This window comes from Vombatus ursinus, unplaced genomic scaffold (assembly GCF_900497805.2).
Source record: "Vombatus ursinus unplaced genomic scaffold, bare-nosed wombat genome assembly UNPS02014830.1, whole genome shotgun sequence".
NCBI lineage: Eukaryota > Metazoa > Chordata > Mammalia > Diprotodontia > Vombatidae > Vombatus > Vombatus ursinus.
Window position 1 is genome coordinate 10,548,036 of NW_020954608.1, and position 20,764 is coordinate 10,568,799.

Genomic DNA, 20,764 nt, shown 5'->3' on the forward strand with positions numbered 1-20,764 from the left:
TACAGGTGAGAATAGAAAATATTTAGTGTCCTGACTCCCAGTCCTATGCTTTAGCTTTCTAGTATGCCACTTTTTTAAGCAGTTTATTTTTCTATATCTTAGTGTATTTTAACATTTAAATTTTTTTCTGCAACTCTTTAGCAAATGTAAACTCAGTTGCTTAAATAAGATAATATGCATAAAACACTATGTAATAATTATTATATCATGGTCTTTTTCCCCTCACATTTTTTTTTTTGTTTAAGATGGTAGCTCTGTTTTGTGCCAAACAGGGCAGTGAAAGGTTATGAAACAAATTGCATGCTATATCATAGGTTAAAAGTTAGTTTTCTATAATAATGGCTAACATGTATATAGAGATTTAACGTTTTCAAAGTGCTTAGCACAGTCACTTCCATTTGATACTTACAGCAGTCTTGTCAGATAGGTTGCTACCTTTGTCCCCATTTTACAGATATAGAAACTGAGGTTTAGGGAGGTTAATTGACTTTGACATTTACATAGCATGTAAATGTCTGAGATATAATTTGTGCTCCTGTCTTTCTGATTCCAAATGCTTTGCTGCTTTTCGCTATTAGACTTTATATTTACAAGCCTAATTAGATACTGATATAAAACTGAGTATTTTATGAATTCTATAAGCACCTCTTATTCTAATGGTGTGGGTGTAGTTTTCCAAACTGTGATGATTATATAGTCTGGTCGTTTGTGGTGGTCTCTTTGCTGATTCTCAACTCTTCCAACTCCCTTTCTCCTGGCAGTTGATTGAGAGACAGTAGTTCAAAATAGTATAGTGAAAAGGCCCGCTCAGTTTAAAAATTCATTGATTTTTTTTTTGGATAGGAATAATAAACAGTTTAATTTTGAAATTGCCTGAGAGTGGTTTGTATGCCCATAATTTGCACGTAGAAATGAACATCATCCTGGGTTAGTTTGAGTGGAGACCACTAGTTAAAATTTCCTTGAGTTTGTAAGGATTTAGAACAGCCGATTCAAGACTAAAACAGGAATTTTGTACTACATATGTTACATATATTTCTGTTACCTGTTCACCTGGTGATCTTGCTACTATACTTTGTCACTTATTCAACAAATAGCTTTTAATCATTATTACTATGTCTAAGATATGTATCTTGTGTAAGATATACAACCATTTTTCTTCTAAGAATCTTAAGGTGCCAGTCATAAAATAGGACTGCTTGTGTTAAGCCATACCATCATGCCAACAAAATGGGAAGGAAATGAATTAGCCCATGTAAGCACATTTACAGTTTGCTAGACCAGGCAGATAATGTTTAATGGGAACATGCTTGTGTCATATCATCTTGGCACTGGGGAATCTTGAAAATGAACAAATTTTATTTCTCCCTAGGATTTGAGCATCAAATCCTTTTGCTTAAAGGTTTGTCTAGGGGATTACCTTGATTTCTCAAACCTGGACTTCAACATACTAAACAGGCTTATGACCTGTTTTACTTTATGTCAATAAATAAGGGTAAAAAGATTTAGCCAAAATAGCTGAATCCTTATTGAATCTTCTTATGTCATATACTGATTAGGTACTTTTTTTTTTTTTTTTTTTTTTTGCAAAATCAGAGCTAAATATTACCTAAAAATAGTACTGAGTCAGTATACAGTCTTAAACAGATTTGTGACTTAAATCTGATGTCAAGTACAGTTAGTCTTTAACTTAGGTTGTTCTAAAAAGTAATTTATTAAGTGGCTTTTTTATAACTTGGAATTCATTGTTTGTTTTGTTTTATTTTTAGAGAATCAATGTTTTAAAGAGTTGTTAGCGTCTTAGGATTCCGAATCTTGAAGATGCTAACTCAAGCAACTTTAAAATTAGTGGAATTTTAGGCAATAACAAGATGAAATGGAAAAAATTAAGGTAGTAAGGAAAACTATATTTGGAGGGGGGTGGTGGAATGGGAATTGTATATGGGCATGCAAGCTAGTTCTTCCCAGGAGTCTACTTTCAATAGCACTAGGAGTCTTCCCTTCTTTCTCTGAACCCACATTCTCTAAATCTAAAAGCACCAAGTTGCTTTGTTTTTGTTTTCTTCTTCACAAAGATGACTGGCAGTTGGTCAGTGTTTCTCTGACTATTTTTCTATTTTTGCCAAATAAATATGTTCCTAAAAAGTTTTGCATAAAGTGAAATTTTGCATATGTAATCCATGCTGTTTCATTTTTAGTGTAAAATTAGAGCTATATTCCTCCTTTAAAAAAAAACAAAATAAAATGATCTTTATGCAGCAAATATTTGGAGGTTTCAGTTTTCTTATCTCTGGAAAAGGAATAGTCACACATATAGTGCCTACCTCACAAGGTTGTTGAAGCTTAAATGAAATAATGTAAATAAAGCTTTTTCTAAAATTTAAAGTGCTATGTAATTGTCAGTCATTACTGTGTGTAATTCTCCCAGTTCAATGCCAACGGTTTATGGAGCTCCTGACAAATGCCTGATCTATTTAGAGTCAAGGAACAGAACCAAGGAGAATGAGGCTTTTTTTCTCCTGTTACTTTATCCCCTTTCAGATTGAACCTGAGATTAACAAAATATTTTCTTTATAACAAGCCCAGTGTAGCATATTGGATACAATGTTGTATTTGACATCAGAGAGACCAGAGTTCAAATTCTGACTCACAGTTACTATGTGACACTAGACAAGCCTCTTAACCTGTCAGTAGCTCTTGTATACCAAGCCTTGGCATTTCAATCCTTAGTTCCAAAAAAAAAAATATGTGCCGTGACTCATAACAAATAAGCAAACATTTCTGTAGAGTGACCAATGTCTGACAGTGTATGTATTATTATTTTTCAGATATATGAGTATGAGTAACAAAATACAAATTCATTTAAAAGCATTTATAAATTCATACTTTGTTGTATTTTCTCAATGTACTAATGATAAAATTACTATCTTAGGAGTTCATGAAACTTTTATACATTAAAAAGGGTTTCTCATATTTGAAAAGGTTGTGATCCATTGATCTATCTGTTCTCCCTTTATGCTATAATCTAAGAAAACTGAAGCCCAGGAAGTTTAAATGATTTGTCCTATATCTCCCAGCTGGCTGTGGGAGAAATGATTCTAGAGCACAGTGAGGGAGATGAATCTAGACAATAAATAGTTACAGATTTAAAGGCTCTCAAATATACCTTTAGTGTTTCTGAAATAGTTATTATCATAAAACCATATTTCAGTTATTTTCTTTTTTTGTAGAATCTGTAGCCATCAATGGAATTTTTTGTTGATTGTAGTACTAAAGCCAGGTTTGAATAATCCAGTTCCTATTGCCTTTTGGGGAGGAAAGATAGAATATAAATATGATTCAGAACTTCACTGACTTGATGATTCTGCAGGTGACCTTACGTGCTGCTATGTAGACATTCATAACATAAATGGAGTATTTTGCTACTTTTGGGGCTATAAAATGGTGGGCTCTAAATATTCCCTAGCACATAATAGTTAAACAGTAAGCAAAATGGGACAAGTAGAATGGCAATCACTTTTGGACACACAGTCCCATAATACTAGGAAAGCTGTTAATTAGATGACAGTTTGACTTAAGGATAGCCTTAAAAACATTTTTGAGAAAATTATTTGGGTTTCACAGAAATATGCTAATATAATTTAAATATTTATAAGGTGGTTTTGTAATTGACATGTAATTAATTCAGGCAAGTATCAAAGCATATCCAGCTTCTGGGGTACAGTGGTTTGGTTTTTTGTTTTGTTTTGTTTTGCTCTCCATTGTTGAATTGCTTGGTTAATACTCCATAATAGAGAGAACTACCTTTGGAGGTTTGGACTAGAAACTTTACAGTATGCGAAAGTGTATAGCATGAGTTGATGCCACCTAGATAAATAATAAGATATTATTCTTGTACTAGTTTATAATGGCAGGTAGGTGGCGCAGTGGATAGAGTGCCTGGAGTCAGGAATACTCATCTTCTGAGTTCAAATGTGGCCTCAGACACTTCCTAGCTGTATGACCCAAGGTAAGTCACTTAACTCGTTTGCCTCAGTTTCTTCATCTGTAAAATAAGCTGGGGAAGGAAATGGCAAACCACTCCAGTTTCTTTGCCAAGAAAACCCCATATGAGGTTACAAAGAGTTAGACATGACTAAAATGACTGAATAACAACAAGACTGATTTATAAAAGAGAACCAGTTTAATTTGAAGAGCTGCATCTCACACTAGCACAAAAGTAATTTTGATAATAATCCATCTTTTCCTGGAGTAAATCATATACTATTTTAAAAATTGTTTTTTATTTTGACCATGAACAGCGAAACAAATGTTCCCATACACACAGCAGAATACAAACTAGTGTACATGAAATCACAAATTTTCATTCATGCCACTTGCTCTTTTTAAGTATAGTAAGGTCTGAACATTACTTTCAAAACTATCCTGCTTGTCTGTGCTTTTTCTGAACTTCATTCTTTTCTCTTCAGTATATATTTTTAAAGTGTTGCACAATGGCCTTTATTTTGGCATTACCAATACGAATCTTCCTTCTCTACCCCCAACCCCCATCCAATTAAAAACTAAGAGAAAGAAAGAAAAAAAAACAACTCATAATGAGTAAGCATTATCAAGCAGAACTGAATCTAGACAAGACCTATGTGTCTTTCTGCACCTTGTGTCTATCACCTCTCTGTCGGGAGACAGAGTGCTGCATCATAGGTCCTCTGGAAATAGAGTGGACATTACATTGACCAGAGTCTTACAGTGTTGATATTGTCATATAAATTGTTGTCTTGGTTCTCTTTACTTCACTCTGTCATTTCGTGCTACTGGTAATATTTCTTGAAATTATCTTTTGTCTTTGCACAAAAATATTCCCTTACATTCATGTGCCACAACTCATTTTCCTGATTGTCTAAGAGGCAATTTGAGACACCTCTAGATTCTTTGCTGTCTCACTCTGGCTACCGCCCCTCTCTCCCCCCCCCAATTAATCTTTCACATCCAGGAAGTTATTTTTGCTTGCAATTACTCCCTCTTCCTCAAGAAGACATAGTATTATCCTTCCATTTAACCACCATACCACCACCCTCCAGCCCTGATTGTTTCCCTGTTGAGTTAAATATATTCCTACACCAAGCGGTATGTATGTGTGGCTCTTCTTTGGCCATAATTCCATGGTAATCTATATAGAACCAAGTATAGGTATGCTTTTTGCTATAGGTATGCAATGATTACAGTCTAATTCCTGATCAGTCTAAACTGGTACAGGAGCCATTCCTAGGGGTGCCCTTCCTTGGGGAAAGTTATTATCAGTTTCCTGTTTTCTGTGCCAGTACTGCCTTCCACTGCGTGTTTATTTTCTTGTTCTGGAAATTGTCATGTATTTCCATACTTAAAGAATCTTTGATTTCATCATTACTGATAATAATGTGCGGGTCCTAGTGTACTGAAAGAATTCCCTCAGACAGTCTCCAAGTTAAGGAAAGACATTTGTTGGGGTGATGCACCCAAGCGGGTCTGCTCCCCGTGAGGCAGAGCCCCAGCGGGCTGTACTCCACGTGGGAGGAAGAGCATAGGCTGCAGGCCCTGCTCCCTAAGGGAGCAGAGTGGCCCCTACTTCCCTAGGAGGCAAAGGAGGTCAGCCAGGTCAAAGGTATGGTTTAAATACAATTCTGTGGAATAGGGTGAAGGGGGCAAGAGAATGGGAGGAGCAAGTATGGCTCCAAAATGCCTGGGATATCATGTAATCCGGAGGTGATGAGCAAAGAGAACAGGAAAGGGGAGGGAAGAGTTGTTCTGGAATTGAGGGTGCTTTGTGAAAGCACACCCGTAAGTCGGAGGTGGGGGCTTCAATTCATAGTCTTCTTTGATCACTTTTCAGGCTGGTCACATCCTGCATCTTATCTCCTATCTCATGTCCTGCTTGCTCCATCTGCCTCAAGCACGATTTTCTACCTCATCACAGTGAGGCATAGTGAATACAGAGCAAGCCTGGGCATCAGGAAGACCTGGATTCAAGTTCTGTCTCTTACTGTCTGTGGGATCGTGGCCAAAGAGGAAGAGAAGGGAAGGGAATAAACACTTATATAGTCCTACTATGTGCCAGACATGATGCTAAGCAGTTTACAAATATCTTATTTGATCTTCAAAACAACCCTTCAAGTTAGGTGCTGTTATATCCCCATTTTACAGTTGAGGAAACTGAGGTAAACAGATTAAATGACCTATCCATAGTTACACAGCTAGTAAGTATCCAAGGCTAAATGTGAAAGCAAGGTCTTCCTGACTCCAGGCCCCATACCCTTATCAACTGTTCCGTCTTGCTGCCAAATCACTTAAGCTCTCAGTACACCAAAGTAATTCTTAATTCATAAATTACAGGTAGTAGCTTATCTTCATTGTGTAGCAGATTTCTGCACTATGGATTTCTTACACAAGATGTACTGAGTTCCTGACCAAGAAAGAAAGGAAAAAATATATTCAGACACCAACCGATAAGGGTTACAGACAGAGATACCATTTTGCTGCTACATAAACTTCTGGTTTGGAAATTTGCTGATCATACCAAGTTGTTAAATTTATTGATGTTAGAAGTTTTGTTTTGTTTTGTTTCGTTTTTAAGTAAATACTGAAATACTTTACCACCTCAAAAGAGCTTGATTTTCCAAAATTGGATTCATTTGTTCAGTAATCATTAAGTGACTGCTGAGTGCCAAGCATTATGCTAGCCACCGGGGTTAAAAAAAATTAAAAACAGTCTTTGCCTTCAGAGTTTATTTCAGAATATATGTTGAAATTTTGAGTATAGGCAGTATTGTATTTTTTAAAATGCTATTTAATTTATAGGCTAGACAGTCTGACTAGGCAGCATTCTTATGAAGGTTTTATTAAATTTTATTTAGTTTATAGAATATTATTAGTAGGCAGTATTCTTTTAAATACTTATGACATTTTAGAATTATGTGTAGCATTGTTGTTTTGTTTTTGTTAAGTCATTTCACTTGTGTCCGATTCTTTGTGACCCTATTTGGGGTTTTCTTGGTAAAGGTACTTGAGTGGTTTGCCATTTCCTTCTCCAGCTCATTTTACAGATGAGGAAACTAAGGCAAATAGGACTAAGTGACTTGCCCAGGGTCACACAGCTAGTAAGTGGCTACGGTCACATTTGAACTCAGGAAGAGGTGGCCTCCACTGTACCACCTAAGCTCTCCCAAAGGATGGTTATATACTACCTATTCAGTCTTGTTAAGAGGATGGGAGAGAAATAAATGACCCTTACTTTGCCCTATAATACTGGAATTCTGCTAATATGTTTATCCACAAGATATCTAACCCTTTATCAGGAGACATTATGGAATTGAGCTAACTGCAAAATTCTAATCATTTCCACAAGATTTTTCTACATATCGGGAGTATTTTTTTTAATAATTTCACCTTATTAATGTTTTTTTTCTTTCCCTGTTTTTCTACTTGCTCCCAAATAGCTTTTTTTTTTTTTTTAAAGTATCTTTATAATACATTGAGAGGCAGCATAATGTCTTGAATACAGAGTTGGCCTCAGCCAGTTAGACCTGGCCTCAAGTAATAAATCTGACTCACTGGCTATGTGATCATAGGCAAGTCACTTAAACTCTTGTTTGTCCTTCATTCTTAAAGAGGACCATGACATCAAGGAGGTGATGTCAAGACCTGTAAGTGTGTTGGACTTAAGTTAAGGGAAGGGTATGCAAAGTCACCAGCCTTATTTTCACCTCCGGAGCTGAGTCCAGTGGCAAGCTGTAGATCAAGGCAACTGGGGATGGCCCTGGATACAGTGGGAGACCTTGGCATTTTTAAACTAAGATCTTTCCCAGGTCTCAGTTTGACTGAGGCAACACCTATTCAGTGATTAAAGCTAGGTAAGAAAAGAGACTCTTACCTAGTTTGAAAAAAAAAAAGTCAATCTGGAAGGGGAAGTTACCCTCAGAGTTTCTGGCTAAACAGAAACAATTGCTATTTACATTCACTCTGAGCCACCTGGCGGCCCAAACTGAGACCACTAAGTGGGGCTTTGCCTGGGACCTGTTGTTGGCCAATCAATGAGAGCCAGGGTGATTTGGCTTTAAGGCTTGGTCCTTAAGAAAGAAGTCTCCCAAGATATCTTGAGAGCTTTCAGGGATCAAAATTTACATTCCTTTGGGCAGAGTACTGACAGGTAAAGGTATGATGCCCTATGTGGACAGAGGGGAGAGAAGGGAAGGGAAGGGAAAGAAGAAAAAAAAGGAAGAAGGAAGGAAAGGAAAGAACTGTGTGGCTCAACTGACCAGTTCTAGTTGGGTCTCCCGTGGGGGAGGGGGGGACTACTACTTATTGTGGTTGTTGTTTGTCCTTCCTTTGAAGTGGACCTTATACTCTTAGTGCCTTAGGCAAATCTAAGACTAAGTTGAAGAGCAGATACTGATTTACATTAGTATAGAGGATTTTTCTCACTGGGAGTTGCTGATACCAATGAAATAACATAACAGGTTTGTCTAGTTATATATCTATATAGATATACATATATGTAATTACACACGTGTGTATGTTATGCTTTATAAACATTCTTATGTATTCCTTGCAACATCTTTATGAAGAAATACAAGTGTTGTTATCCCATCTTTTACAGATAAGGAAGCTGACACTCAAGAGAGGTTAGGTTATTGCCAAGTTCGTCAGATACTGTGTGGTAGAGCACCAGCTGATGAATTTTTTTCAGCCACCCCAACTCAGTGAGAAAAGAACGAACAATTTGGAAAATGTGCATTTTCTCCCTATTGTCATTGGAAATGTTTATTTTCATAATTTTAAAAATATATTGAGCAAAGTACTTACAAGATATTCTCTTCAGCTATAAAGAAATTTCAGGCTTATGGTATATGTGTCTTTAACATACCAAGTTAAAGTAAAAACTATTTTTCATTTGTAATTCTTTTGAAACCCAAAAGTCTTGTTGAAGTTAAGTGATGAAAGCTGAATAGCGCAACCATGTCTTAATTTTTTAAAATGTTCTTTTCACTTTATTTTAAAAGTCTTTTCTACCATAGAAATGATCTACCTAGTTCATTAGTAAGCAAGTGACTATATTCTTACTTTACTGCTGGGAAAATGGATATAGTTTCCATTTGTTTTACATTGGTAAAATGGCACTATTAATATAACAAAGCATATTTGGGCACTGGAATAAAATTCTGTTTCAAATTAGCCTGTTTACTGTTTACAATTTTTGTCTGAAACAGCAGCAGAAAAATCTTACTCTTTCACCCAAATTCTTGAAAAAGATAGTTTCTCTTATTTTTAAAAGTATCTCATATTTTTATCATGATGTATGGCTTGACGTTTATTGTGTAGGCCTAGGTGCCCCACCTATCCCAATTAGAAAATTAACTTAGTGCTGTAACCAGTGCATGAGGAATTTTTTTGCAGCTGCTACTTGGATGTATTCTAGCAAGATCCTAGTTTTTAGACCTGTCATTTCAGTCATGACCCACTGTGTGACCCCATTAGGGGTTTTCTTAGCGAAGTTACTAGAATGTATGCCATTTCCTTCTCCAGATCATTTTACATATAAGGAAACTGAGGCAAACGGGGTTAAATGACTTGCCCAGGGTCACACACTTCGTAAGTGTCTGAGGCCACATTTGAACTCAGGTCTTCCTGACTTTAGGCCCAGCACTCTATCCACTGTTACACCCAGCTGCTGCCCATATTAGGGACTGAACTATTATGTAAACATTTTTTTCCTTGAAGTATGAATCTACATAGTAACAATCAGAATAATATTCAGATTGATCAGTAGGCATTAAGGGGTCAAATGCCAAATTTAATTATCTAGGATCATAGATTTAGAACTGGAAGTGACCTCAATTCATCTACTTATTCCATCCCCCTCATTTTACAGATGAGGAAACTGAGGCCCAGTGAGGCTGTGATTTGTCTAAGGTTACACAGATAGTAAGTAGTAGGGGCTGACTTCAAATGCAGCATTTTTTCCACTGTTTAATCTTTGAAGTTTTGAAATATTTCCAATTTTTTTAAATATCTATATATATAAATATATTTGCTTATGCCATTCAGAATTTTTTTTTTACTAATGTGCTTCTCTTCATATAGGTTACTCACTATAAGCAATATCCACCCAACACAAGCAAAGTTTATTCCTACTTTGAATGCCGTGAAAAGAAGACTGAAAACTCCAAAGTAAGGAAGGTGAAATATGAGGAAACTGTATTTTACGGGTTGCAGTACATTCTTAATAAGTACTTAAAAGGTATTATTTATTATTTTCCCAGTTTGTTTTTTAAGCCACCCCTTTAACATAAACCTTCATAATTCTTTCTCCAAGCTTGCTGAATTCTGATAATTTTCTGAGCAACCTAACTTTTGATGTTTACTAAATTTATTTAATTTTGTCCAACTGATTTTTCAGAATTAGAAGAAGTTTTGTAAAGCAGTTAAACTTTATAATTCAAGCTTCTTTTAATCATTTTTTTGCCTATTACTGGGCTTCTTCCTTTTGATAATAAGTTTATTTGGAGGCCCTGGAGATATATATATATATAAATATATTTTATATATTAATATGTATATATATATTTCAGGGGATCCATGGACTTGAAAAGGAAGAATTTTAAATCTTTCTCTTCACTAATCTATAACTGAAATTGTAATGCTGTATATTTTGTTTTATACATTAAAAATTTTCTTCTGAGATGGGGTCCATAGGCTTCACCAAACTGCTAAAGGGGAGTCCATAACACATAAAAATGTTGAAGAGCCCCAGCTTAACTCTACATACTTCATTTTACGAAATTTTTTTGTATAACTACTATTCTACTATCAAAAGTTTTAACTTTTGGAGGGACTTAGACCTTAAATTGTGGAATTTAAAATTCAGTTATAATTTGGAGAAAAAAATTATGGTCATGTGTTAATATTTTTGCAATACATAAATAAGCCATTAACTCATGTCAAGGAGTTTATTTTTAATCTGGAAAATTTTAAATTATAGCTACCTAATGTAATTTATTACAATAATTTTTAATAGTTTGTCTTTTTGAATTTATGCATTGATGGATAGTTATTGTCTTTCTCATGATATGGAAATAATATGAAATCTATAGAGTGATTATTTTACATTTTAACCTTCAATATTTGTGCAAACCTTAACTTCCCTCTCCTCCCCTTACTTCCTTTTATCCCTTCCCATTATCTTTTTTATTCCACACTCCCACATTCACACAACTCACCACCTTTCTCACCCTGTCCTTTGTCTCACAGTATTTAAGTGTTTCTCAAAGGGACTAACATTTCTTTTCCAAGATATTCACACGTCTCAGAAAATTTCAATTTTTACAATCCTCTGATATGGAAATATCTTCTGACTTGAGTATAGATTCTGTTACTAAATTCTGTGTAAATAATAGTCCCATTTCTCTAGGATTGTTGTTTAAAACTAGACAATTCAGAAAAGACATACTGACCAAAAACCTAGCTAAAATTCAGAGGGTAAAACCATTAGCAATGACTGACCCCTCTCCCCCAGCCCAGGTGTTTTTAATGAGTCAGTCACTGTCTTGCATACTGGAAATTGCGAAAGACTGAGAGGGCATTTGATTAAATTCAACGTAAACGTGTCTTTAAAATAGAGATATGTTTAAAATTTATATTATTTGGGTAAATTAGTATTTGTGAAAATCACTGGATTGCCAGTCCTGGAGACTGAAATCCTTTATTTTAACCCCAGGGCAGGTACATCACAGATAGCAGTGCAAGCTTTCCCCACACCGCCCTGCCAATGTACCTCACCACTGTTTGGGAGAGACCACAGTCAATCCTTGGCTTCTCTGCTAAGTGCCAACCAAGGTTGCCAGGTGGTGTTATGGCTTTGTTGTGGACATCTGTCCACCAAGAACAGGACTGAATCCAACAACTCACTTCATATAGACCACCAAACATCATCAGATGGTAATGCCTTTCAGTCTCCTGTGACATGGGTTGTATAAGAATTGGTGACCTAAATAGTTAATCTGTTGCCAGTTCCTGAAGTAATTCAATTCTCTCTCCACTCTTCTCAAATAAAATGGGAGGTTGAGGGTGGAGAGGCTCACCTGGGGATATGTATTAGATTGCATATCAGCTGTCTCATTCTCCCAAATTTAATTTTTGTAAAAAGCATGGTGTATATTTAAATAACAAAAGAGTGTATTATATATATATATATATATATATATATATATATATATATACATGTGTGTGTACATATATATAATATCCCCTATTAAAATAAAGATTTATCTTTTATTCAGAGAGCAAGAGACTAGAAGTTGAAAGTTCTGAGTTCCTTTTCCAGCTCTGCCATTGGCTCTGGATGAGTAATTTAAACTCTCAGTTCTTGTTTCTTCTGTCTATAAAATGGGGACAGTATTTCAGAGGTTAGCCCCAGGACAGACACATTTTAGGTAAAAGTAGCACATGAAATCCTTTTAGCAATATAAACAGGAGTTGTTTATTATTTTTAGGCAAAGTAGTGACCAAAGAAAAAATCCAGGAAGCCAAAGAGGTCTACAGAGAGCATTTTCAAGATGATGTCTTTAATGAAAAGGGATGGAGTTATATTCTTGAGGTAAAAATTGTATTTTGATTTTTTGTTTTAGGACTCTCGCAAAGGGACTTAGAATGAAAAGATAATTCTTAAATTCATAGTTAAGATTTTGTGTCTTGAATACAAAAGCTGTGAGAAAAGTTGTTATAATGAACATAATTTTAAAATAGTTCATTAGATCTCCTAAAATTAAGGTTTAGCAATATAAGTATTTCCTCTGTTAGTGAGGATTGCCACTCAGGAGTGCCTTCTGCTCCTGTGAGATTTTTGTCCACATTCTCCCATAGAGCTTTTGCAGTTCTGTTCATCGTACTAGAGGCTTTTCTTTAGAACTTTTTATATTTTGTGGGTACCAGTGCAACACTTACGCTGTTATCCTTCACTCTTGCTACATAACCAACTGAACTTTTTTTTAATGATGTCTATCCCTGAGGCTACTTCTTCCATATAGGTTATCATTATAATATTCGGCAACCTATATATGGACATCATGTATCTTTCTGTTGACCTTTGGGCTACCCGCAACTTTCATTCTTATTAACATGATGGATTTTGTTATTTAAAATTCATAGCACATTAGTTTCCCTTGGGATAGGCTAAACAGTTGGGTGAAGTTTTTTGCTGTATTTTATTTTCCCTACAGTGGTTAGTAATGTCAGTTTTTATTACATGAATGAATCTATTACTTGAACACCTAAGCACTTAGAAGAATGGAGTGTTTCATCTGTATAGCACTTAATGCTTTTCAAAGTGATTTTTCAGAAAGTGAATCGTGAGAATTTTATTTGCTGTATTGATTTTCTTCATTATATGTGTGCATGTCTGTGAATGTGTGTATGTGTATGTGACGTGTGTGTGTGTGTGTGTGTATGTGTGTATCTCCAGCATATCTTGTATATAGGTACTTTAATGAACCTGTGATCTCATTGTTATGGGCACTTGGTTCAGTGGTACAGGTTTCACATCCTCACACAAGTTCTGTCTGTTGGATTTACTTCATTAACGAGCATTTCATAAATGTTATCATTCTGTTTATTGCATGAAAATTGTCATTGATAATTTACTGCAGTCCCTGATTATATATATTTATTTGTTTCATTAGTTGCAATATATCTTTCACACATATCATTTACCTTACTAACCGTCTTATTCTGAATCATCAAAACAAATATTTCAGACTTCTAAAATTTAAATTTTTCTTGGTTTGTCAATAAGTTAGTTTTATCCACATAAAGTTTGGTAAAATACATGTCAGATAACTTAATGAGTATAAAAGTCAAAGGCTTACCATGAATCTGCTTTGGAGAGAAGCAATGCAAAGAGTTAAAAAATTCAATTAGGTCAAACCTGGATCCAGATCTTGCTCTCTAGCAAAGACTAGGGAGCCTATTAAAATAAAACTAGCATACTTTTCAAATTTTTGAATAATGTGACATTGAAAGAGTCAGCTAACAACTTTGGTATCCAGAAAGAACTTGACAGGCTAGAACAATGGGTTAACCCTAATGAGATGAAATTTAATAGATTAGTCATAGTTTTTTTAATTAGAGAATTTGTATTTGTAGCCAGATTTAGAACAGATGCTTTAGGAGTTGATTTTTTTTGTAACCAAAGTACAAGATGGTGAGACATCATTAGGTGGTTTTTCTTGTGAAAGACACTGGGTTTTAATAGATTGTAAGCTTAATACGAGTCAACAATGAGGCATGCCAATTAAAGTGAAGGTGTTATTAGGCTACTTTGATAAGAATTGTGTTGTTCAGGATAGGAATAGTTACAGTCCCATTTGACTCAAGAATACTCAATTCTTATATTTGAGGTTTTGTTTTTTGTTTGTTTCATTCATGAACTTTCATAGGTAATAGATTGGGAAGACAGGACTACACAGCAGACCATTAGTGGACTGTAAAATTAATATGAATTGTCAGTATGATAAAAACCAAAAAAAATTAATGCAATCTTAAGTTTCATTAAGAGAGGCATGGTGCCTAAAAGTGGGGAGGGGATAATACTGATCTCTCCTTATCTTGTTAGACCATACCATAGGTGTTATATTTTGTTCTGAGCACTAATTGCAGGAAAGACATTAATTAGCTGGAGAGTGTCCAGAGGAAGGTTACTGGGATGGCAAAGGGGCCTCAAGATCATGCCAAGTGAGGACTGGCAGTGTTTACTTGAGAGAAGAGAGCAGTTAGAGGAGGGATCTAATAGTTGTATTCAAGTTCTACAGGACCCAGAGTGTAAAACCAAGAGCAGCAGGTAGAATTGCAGAGACAAAGAAGGACTTGAAGTAAAGAAAGACTTGTTAATAATTAGGGTTATCCGTAAATAGAAGGGGGCAACTTGGACATAGGAAGTTACCTTTCACTAGAGAGAGGTTTTACAGCAATATATGGATGACTTTGTCAAGTATATCATAGAAGAGTTATTTGTTATATTGGATGGCTTCTGACAGCCCTCCTAATTCTGTGAGTCAATGATAGTTTTCTTTATGCTATAAGTTCTTTCATCTGTTATTAAAAGATTAAAGAGTAAAATATAGTTTCTTTCTCCCAACAAAAAAAAAAAGTGTTCAAGATGATCTTTTTCTACCTTCAGAAGAAATCACCTTTTATCTTTTCCTTATCATACTACTTATCTGTGATCATTTTATGATTAGAACTTCTATAGCTGGAAGGTATATACTTTTAGAAATGTAACAGTATAGGTTCATCCTTTATTTAAAAAATAAAGAGCAACTAGTAAGTTTTTTGAATGCATTTGGAACTAGCTGCATGTTCAAGCAACAGTTATTCTACTTATTCAAAGTATTTTTCACAGAATATTACAGAATTAATTTCTATACCATAGATATTATTGCAGTAATTTGAACTGGTGTGTTTGTTTTAATGTGGTAAAGTATATTCATTCATATGATAAAAGAAATTAATGGTATATATAGTTGTAAAGTTCTTTGTATTTGGTAGAAAAACCATATAGATAATTTAGTAAAGTAAAACTGCTTACTTAGCTAGCTGATGCTCAGTAGGTCTTGGATGAATAAAGTAGTTATTATTTTCTAACAGAAATATGATGGCCATCTTCCGATAGAAGTAAAAGCAGTTCCTGAGGGCTCTGTCATTCCCAGAGGAAATGTTCTCTTCACAGTGGAAAACACGGATCCAGAATGCTATTGGCTTACAAATTGGATTGAGGTGAATTTTTATTTGTGAGTCTCATTGATTTTAATTAGATAGTGTCAAGAAAAGAGCTATAAGCTGAGAGATACAGCTAGATAATCATCCCAAATTATTCCATTAATGATCTTTGTGACCTTAAGCAAGTCATTCTCTGGGTTTCTGTTTTCTCATCTGTAAAATAGGTAAGTTGAACTAGATGCTTTCTAAATCTGTGGGTTCAAATTTTGAGTTTAGATTTCAAATCTGCATTATCAGCTTTCTCAAAATAACACATGAACAATGTTATTTTTCACATTTTAATATTTACCTCATAACTTTAAACCTCCTAGTGGTTTCATTTAGAGATTTAATAAGAGATATTACCTTAGAACAACAGTTCTTAACTTGAGGTCCATGAATTTTTTTAAAAAATATTTTTAAGACTGGATTTTACTAACTGCTTTCCTTTATGATTCTCTGCATTTAAAAACATATTCTAAGAAAATATAAGCTTCACCAGGTTGTCAAACATTTCCATGACCCCAAAAAGTTATTAAGAACCTCTGCCCTAAAGCAATTTGAGAAATACTGCTTCTTTAATCTAGTTGATGAATATAAGATTTCATATTTGAAATTTTATTTGTATCCCTTTATTCTCTCCCCCTCTCCCAAAACCCTAATGTGTTAGCCTGTTTATTATTCACTTTTTATTTTTATGGTATAGTGAAGTAACATGATATTTGCAAAATTACACAGAGAAGATTGAAAACTACTTGAGAAATGAGCTCTGAAAATCTTTCTTGGAAATATTTTATTTCAAGCCAAACTGATAACTTACTGAAACTTTGTGAGATTCTTAAAATTGATTGTCATTTCTAAAGTGGATTGTGTGATATTCTGTTAGCGGCAAATATATCCTGAAGGGACAAATCTTTACCTAAAGCGATTCACAAATCCTTTTAAAATATTAATCTTTTGCTGTAAGTATAAAGTAGCAGTGTTAAGTGTTAAATTTTCTCTTTGGCTTTGGTCTTTTCATTAGAAATGGTTGCAGGTCCTCCATTTCATTAAATGTCCATTTTCCCCTGTAGGATTATACTCAGTTTTTCTGAGTGGGTTATTCTTGGCTATAATCCTAACTTCTTTGCCTTTTAAAATATCATATTCTAAGACCTCTACTCCTTTATAGTAGTAGCTGCTTAATCTTTTGTGATCTTGACTGTAGTTCCTTAGTGTTTGAATACTTTATTTCTGGCTTCTTGGTAGTATTTTCTCTTCAACTTGGGAGTTGTGGATTTTGGTTATAATATTCCTGGGAGTTTTCATTTGGGTGATTTCTTTCAGGAGGTGACCAGTATATTCTTTCAATTTCTATTTTGCCTTCTGGTTCTAAAAATCTGGGCAGTTATCTGTCCCTTACTTAAAAAAAAATTCCTGGAATATGATGTCTAGGCCCTTTTTTTGTTCATGGCTTTCAAGTAGTCCAGTGGTTTTTTTTTGTTTTGTTTTGTTTTGTTTTTTACTGGAAAACTTTTTATTGTAGGTGGGGTGGGATAGCTGGACACAGTTTAAATGATTCCAGTGTTGTTGGCAACATCTAAAGCATCATAGTCTGGAGCAAGTCGGACATAGGCCTTCTTCTCTCCATCAGGCTGGATCAGTGTGTTGACCTTGGCCACATCAACGTCATACAGCTTCTTTACCGCTTAATCTGACGCTTGTTGGCCTTGACGTCCACAATGAAGATAAGGATGTTGTTGTCCTCAGTCTTCTTCATAGCAGACTCAGTGGTCAAGAGAAACTCAATGATGACATAGTGATCAAGCTTGTTTCTCTGAGGGGAACTTTTCCAAGGATATTTGGGCTGCCGAAGTTTTAGTGTCTTGGGTCGCCAGAAGGTAGAGGACATTCAGATCTTCTTTTTGTGGCAATGAACACCTTCAACGCTGCCTTCTTGGCTTTCAAAGCCTTGGACTTAGCTTCTATCTTGGGGGTGTGGGTGTGGACAACCACTTCCTTCTTCACCTTTGGCGCCATCTTGGGGGAAAGGCTCCAGTGGTTCTTAAATGATCTTTCCTCAGTCTTTTTTCCAGGTCAGTTAGTCTTTCTAAAAGATATTTCACACTTTCTTCTAATTTTCAGAAAAACTTTTGACTTTGTTTTATTGCTTCTTGATATCTCATGGAGTCATTAGATTTCACTTGACAATTGTAATTTTTAAGGAGATACTTTCCTCGGTATCATTTTGTACCCTTTTTTTAACAACTTGTTAATTCTCTTTCTTTTTTTTTTTTTTTGTTCCGAGGCAGTCAGGGTTAAGTGACTTGCCCAGGGTCACATAGCTACTAAATGTCAAGTGTCTGAGGTAGTCAAGTGTCTGAGGTCAGATTTGAAATCAGGTCCTCCTGACTCCAGAGCTGGTGCTCTATCCACTGCACCACCTGGCTGATGTATTAAGTCTCTTTCCATAATTTTCTTGCATAGCTCTTATTTCTTTATCCAGTTCTTCTATCTCTCTTATTTTTATTTTTAAATAATTTTTTTGCTCTAACTCTTCTAAGAATTCTTACTAGGCTTATTTCTGTCTAATCTGCATTTTTCTTTGAAGTTTTGCTTGTAGGTTACTTTAAGACATTTGCTTCTTTGTAGCTTGAGTTTTCCCTTCCCCATAGTAGCTTTTTATGATAAGATTCTTTTTTTGTTTGCTCATTTTTCTAGCCTGTTTATTGACTTTGGACTTTATATTAGTATTGGGTACTGCTCACTTTTGGAAGGGATGTTTGACTTAAGCTTTTGTCTCTTTATATGCTCCTTCAAGACCATTCCTCTCTACATTGGATCTGTCACCCAGGACTGGGTAATGGGAGACAGAGCTGCCAGATGGCATTTATTCCTGCTCCTGGTGCTAGTCCCCTGGCAGGGGCTCCCCTGTTATCTCTCTCTACTCTACTGTTTCCTACCCTGATGTTCAGTTCCCTTACTACATCTGGGTGTTAGAATGTTCCCTGCTGCTTCTATGCTGTCCTCCTGGCCAGCCCTACACCAGAGTCCATATACCTCTCTGCCCTGGGCTGGAAAAAATGACCCACTGTAACTTTTTCTTGAATTTCCTTGAAATTCCTTGAATTTCAGAATTCAGTTTAGTATGCTTTCTATGTTGTTGTGGAGAAGCTGAGGCATAAATGCTACCTCTCACTTTGCCATCTTGACTCCCCCCTTCAGGAATTTTAACTGTCCATAATCTAGTGCCCATATGTGGCAAAAACATTCTTTAATGATAGGGCATATATTTATTTTTTTGGTCCAGTTAATATTGCAAGTTAAACATTTTTATTTTTTTGTGGTGGTGATGACTATGTATATATTTCTGCAATATAAGATTGAGCTATAAGTGGATACCTCAAATTTTATGTGCTTTCTATTATTTGTGTAGCCTATTCATATTGTATTTTGAGGTTCAGAGAATCATAAATTACAAGAGAATATAAGAGGATATTTAGTATAGTCTCTCTGATTGTCAAACTGTCTTAGAGATTTGGTTATTCATACATAATAAACTTTTTAAAAATAATTAAATCTTCTGATAATTTTTTTCCTGTTCTGTTTTGGTACCTCTTGCAAAGTTTAATCACCATTCCAGTCAAAAAGTTGGTCTTATGTCTAACGAAACTCCTTCAATGAAATTTAGGTTTATTTTTTTGTTTAGATCCATTTGGGCTCTTTGTGGAACTAGAAGGTAATTGTTTAGCATCCTGCTTTCCTTCATGTACTTGAAGACAGGAAATTAACCCCTTAGCCTTTTCTTCCATAATCTAAATAACTAGTAGTTCCATTAATATTTCCTTACAAGCTATATGCTTCATACTCTTACTTATTTTGATATACTTCACCAAGAATTTGGTGTGATCTAAAGAGAATTATACAGATTATATTCAGTAACTCAGTGATCAAGTATATATTAAATGTCTGCTGTGTGTTAGGCATTATGTTAAGCATTGGGGATAAAAAGACAGAAATGAAACATTCTCTGCCCTCAAGGAGCCTATTTTCTTATCCTCTAGTTGCTTATCATCTCTATATTATTAGCTTATAAAATTTTAAACACTTTTATCTCTGAGTTAAGGGAGGTATAAGCCTTTGCAAGGAAAACGTGGCTGACTTGTTAAAAATATCACAATATTACTCTGTATACAATTTGAGCAATAAAACCATGCTTTCTGGTTGAGAAACAAATTGAGAACTGTTAGCTGAAGTTATTATATCTCTTATGCTATATTGGTTTTTTTTGTGAATCAAAAGCAGAGGGTTTGGTGTCAGGCTTAAAAGGGACCTATAAAAAAACTTCTTCACTGGCCACCACCTACTGTCCTTACTTAATGTTACAGCTCTAGAACTTGATATTATTCTATACTATAAATACTCTTTCCTCTTAACTTTCTAACTCTGGCACTGTCAAATCAATACTGCCATTATTACTAGACAGTACATGTCAAATCAGCTCTGCTGTCCTCACCATAATGGTGTCTTCCCAAAAAAAACACCCTTCCCCTTTCTCTTATGTGTTTTTCCTGTCTGGAACCTCCTTGTAAATAAGCCCTTTCTTGCTTTTTTTTTTTTTTTAATTTACATACCCAGCACTTAGCACAGTGCTTAGAAGATAATAAGTGATTAATAAATATTTTATCATTCATTCCTATGAAGAAATATATGAAATAGGTACAAACCTGTTAATAACTATTAGTAACTATTTTTTTTTACTAAGTTGTATATTTGCTTAGTTACAGTACTGTTACTTTAGATTTTATAGTTTTAGCTTTTTAGTTAGACTGAAAGAAGTTGTACTTCAGGTTTTATATATGACAGTGGATTCCAAGCACTGTGTTTCAACTTGAAACAGTTAGTAGTTAGTCTTAGTTTTTTAATGAAATGCAAATAGGTCTGCCTTTTTACGAGTTTAAATTTGTTAATTTAAAAAATTCAGTGTCATTTTCAGTAATAATTA

General features: G+C 34.9%; 1 protein-coding gene across 1 annotated transcript in view; it reads left to right on the forward strand.

Moving 5' to 3' along the window:
* The window catches only part of NAMPT (nicotinamide phosphoribosyltransferase), a 46,857-nt gene that overhangs the window by 2,977 nt on the left and 23,116 nt on the right, over positions 1–20,764 (forward strand). The window contains exons 2-4 of the mRNA XM_027838689.1: positions 10,114–10,270; positions 12,522–12,625; positions 15,670–15,798. Coding sequence (XP_027694490.1) covers positions 10,114–10,270; positions 12,522–12,625; positions 15,670–15,798 — 390 coding nt within the window. The remainder of the gene's footprint in view (positions 1–10,113; positions 10,271–12,521; positions 12,626–15,669; positions 15,799–20,764) is intronic.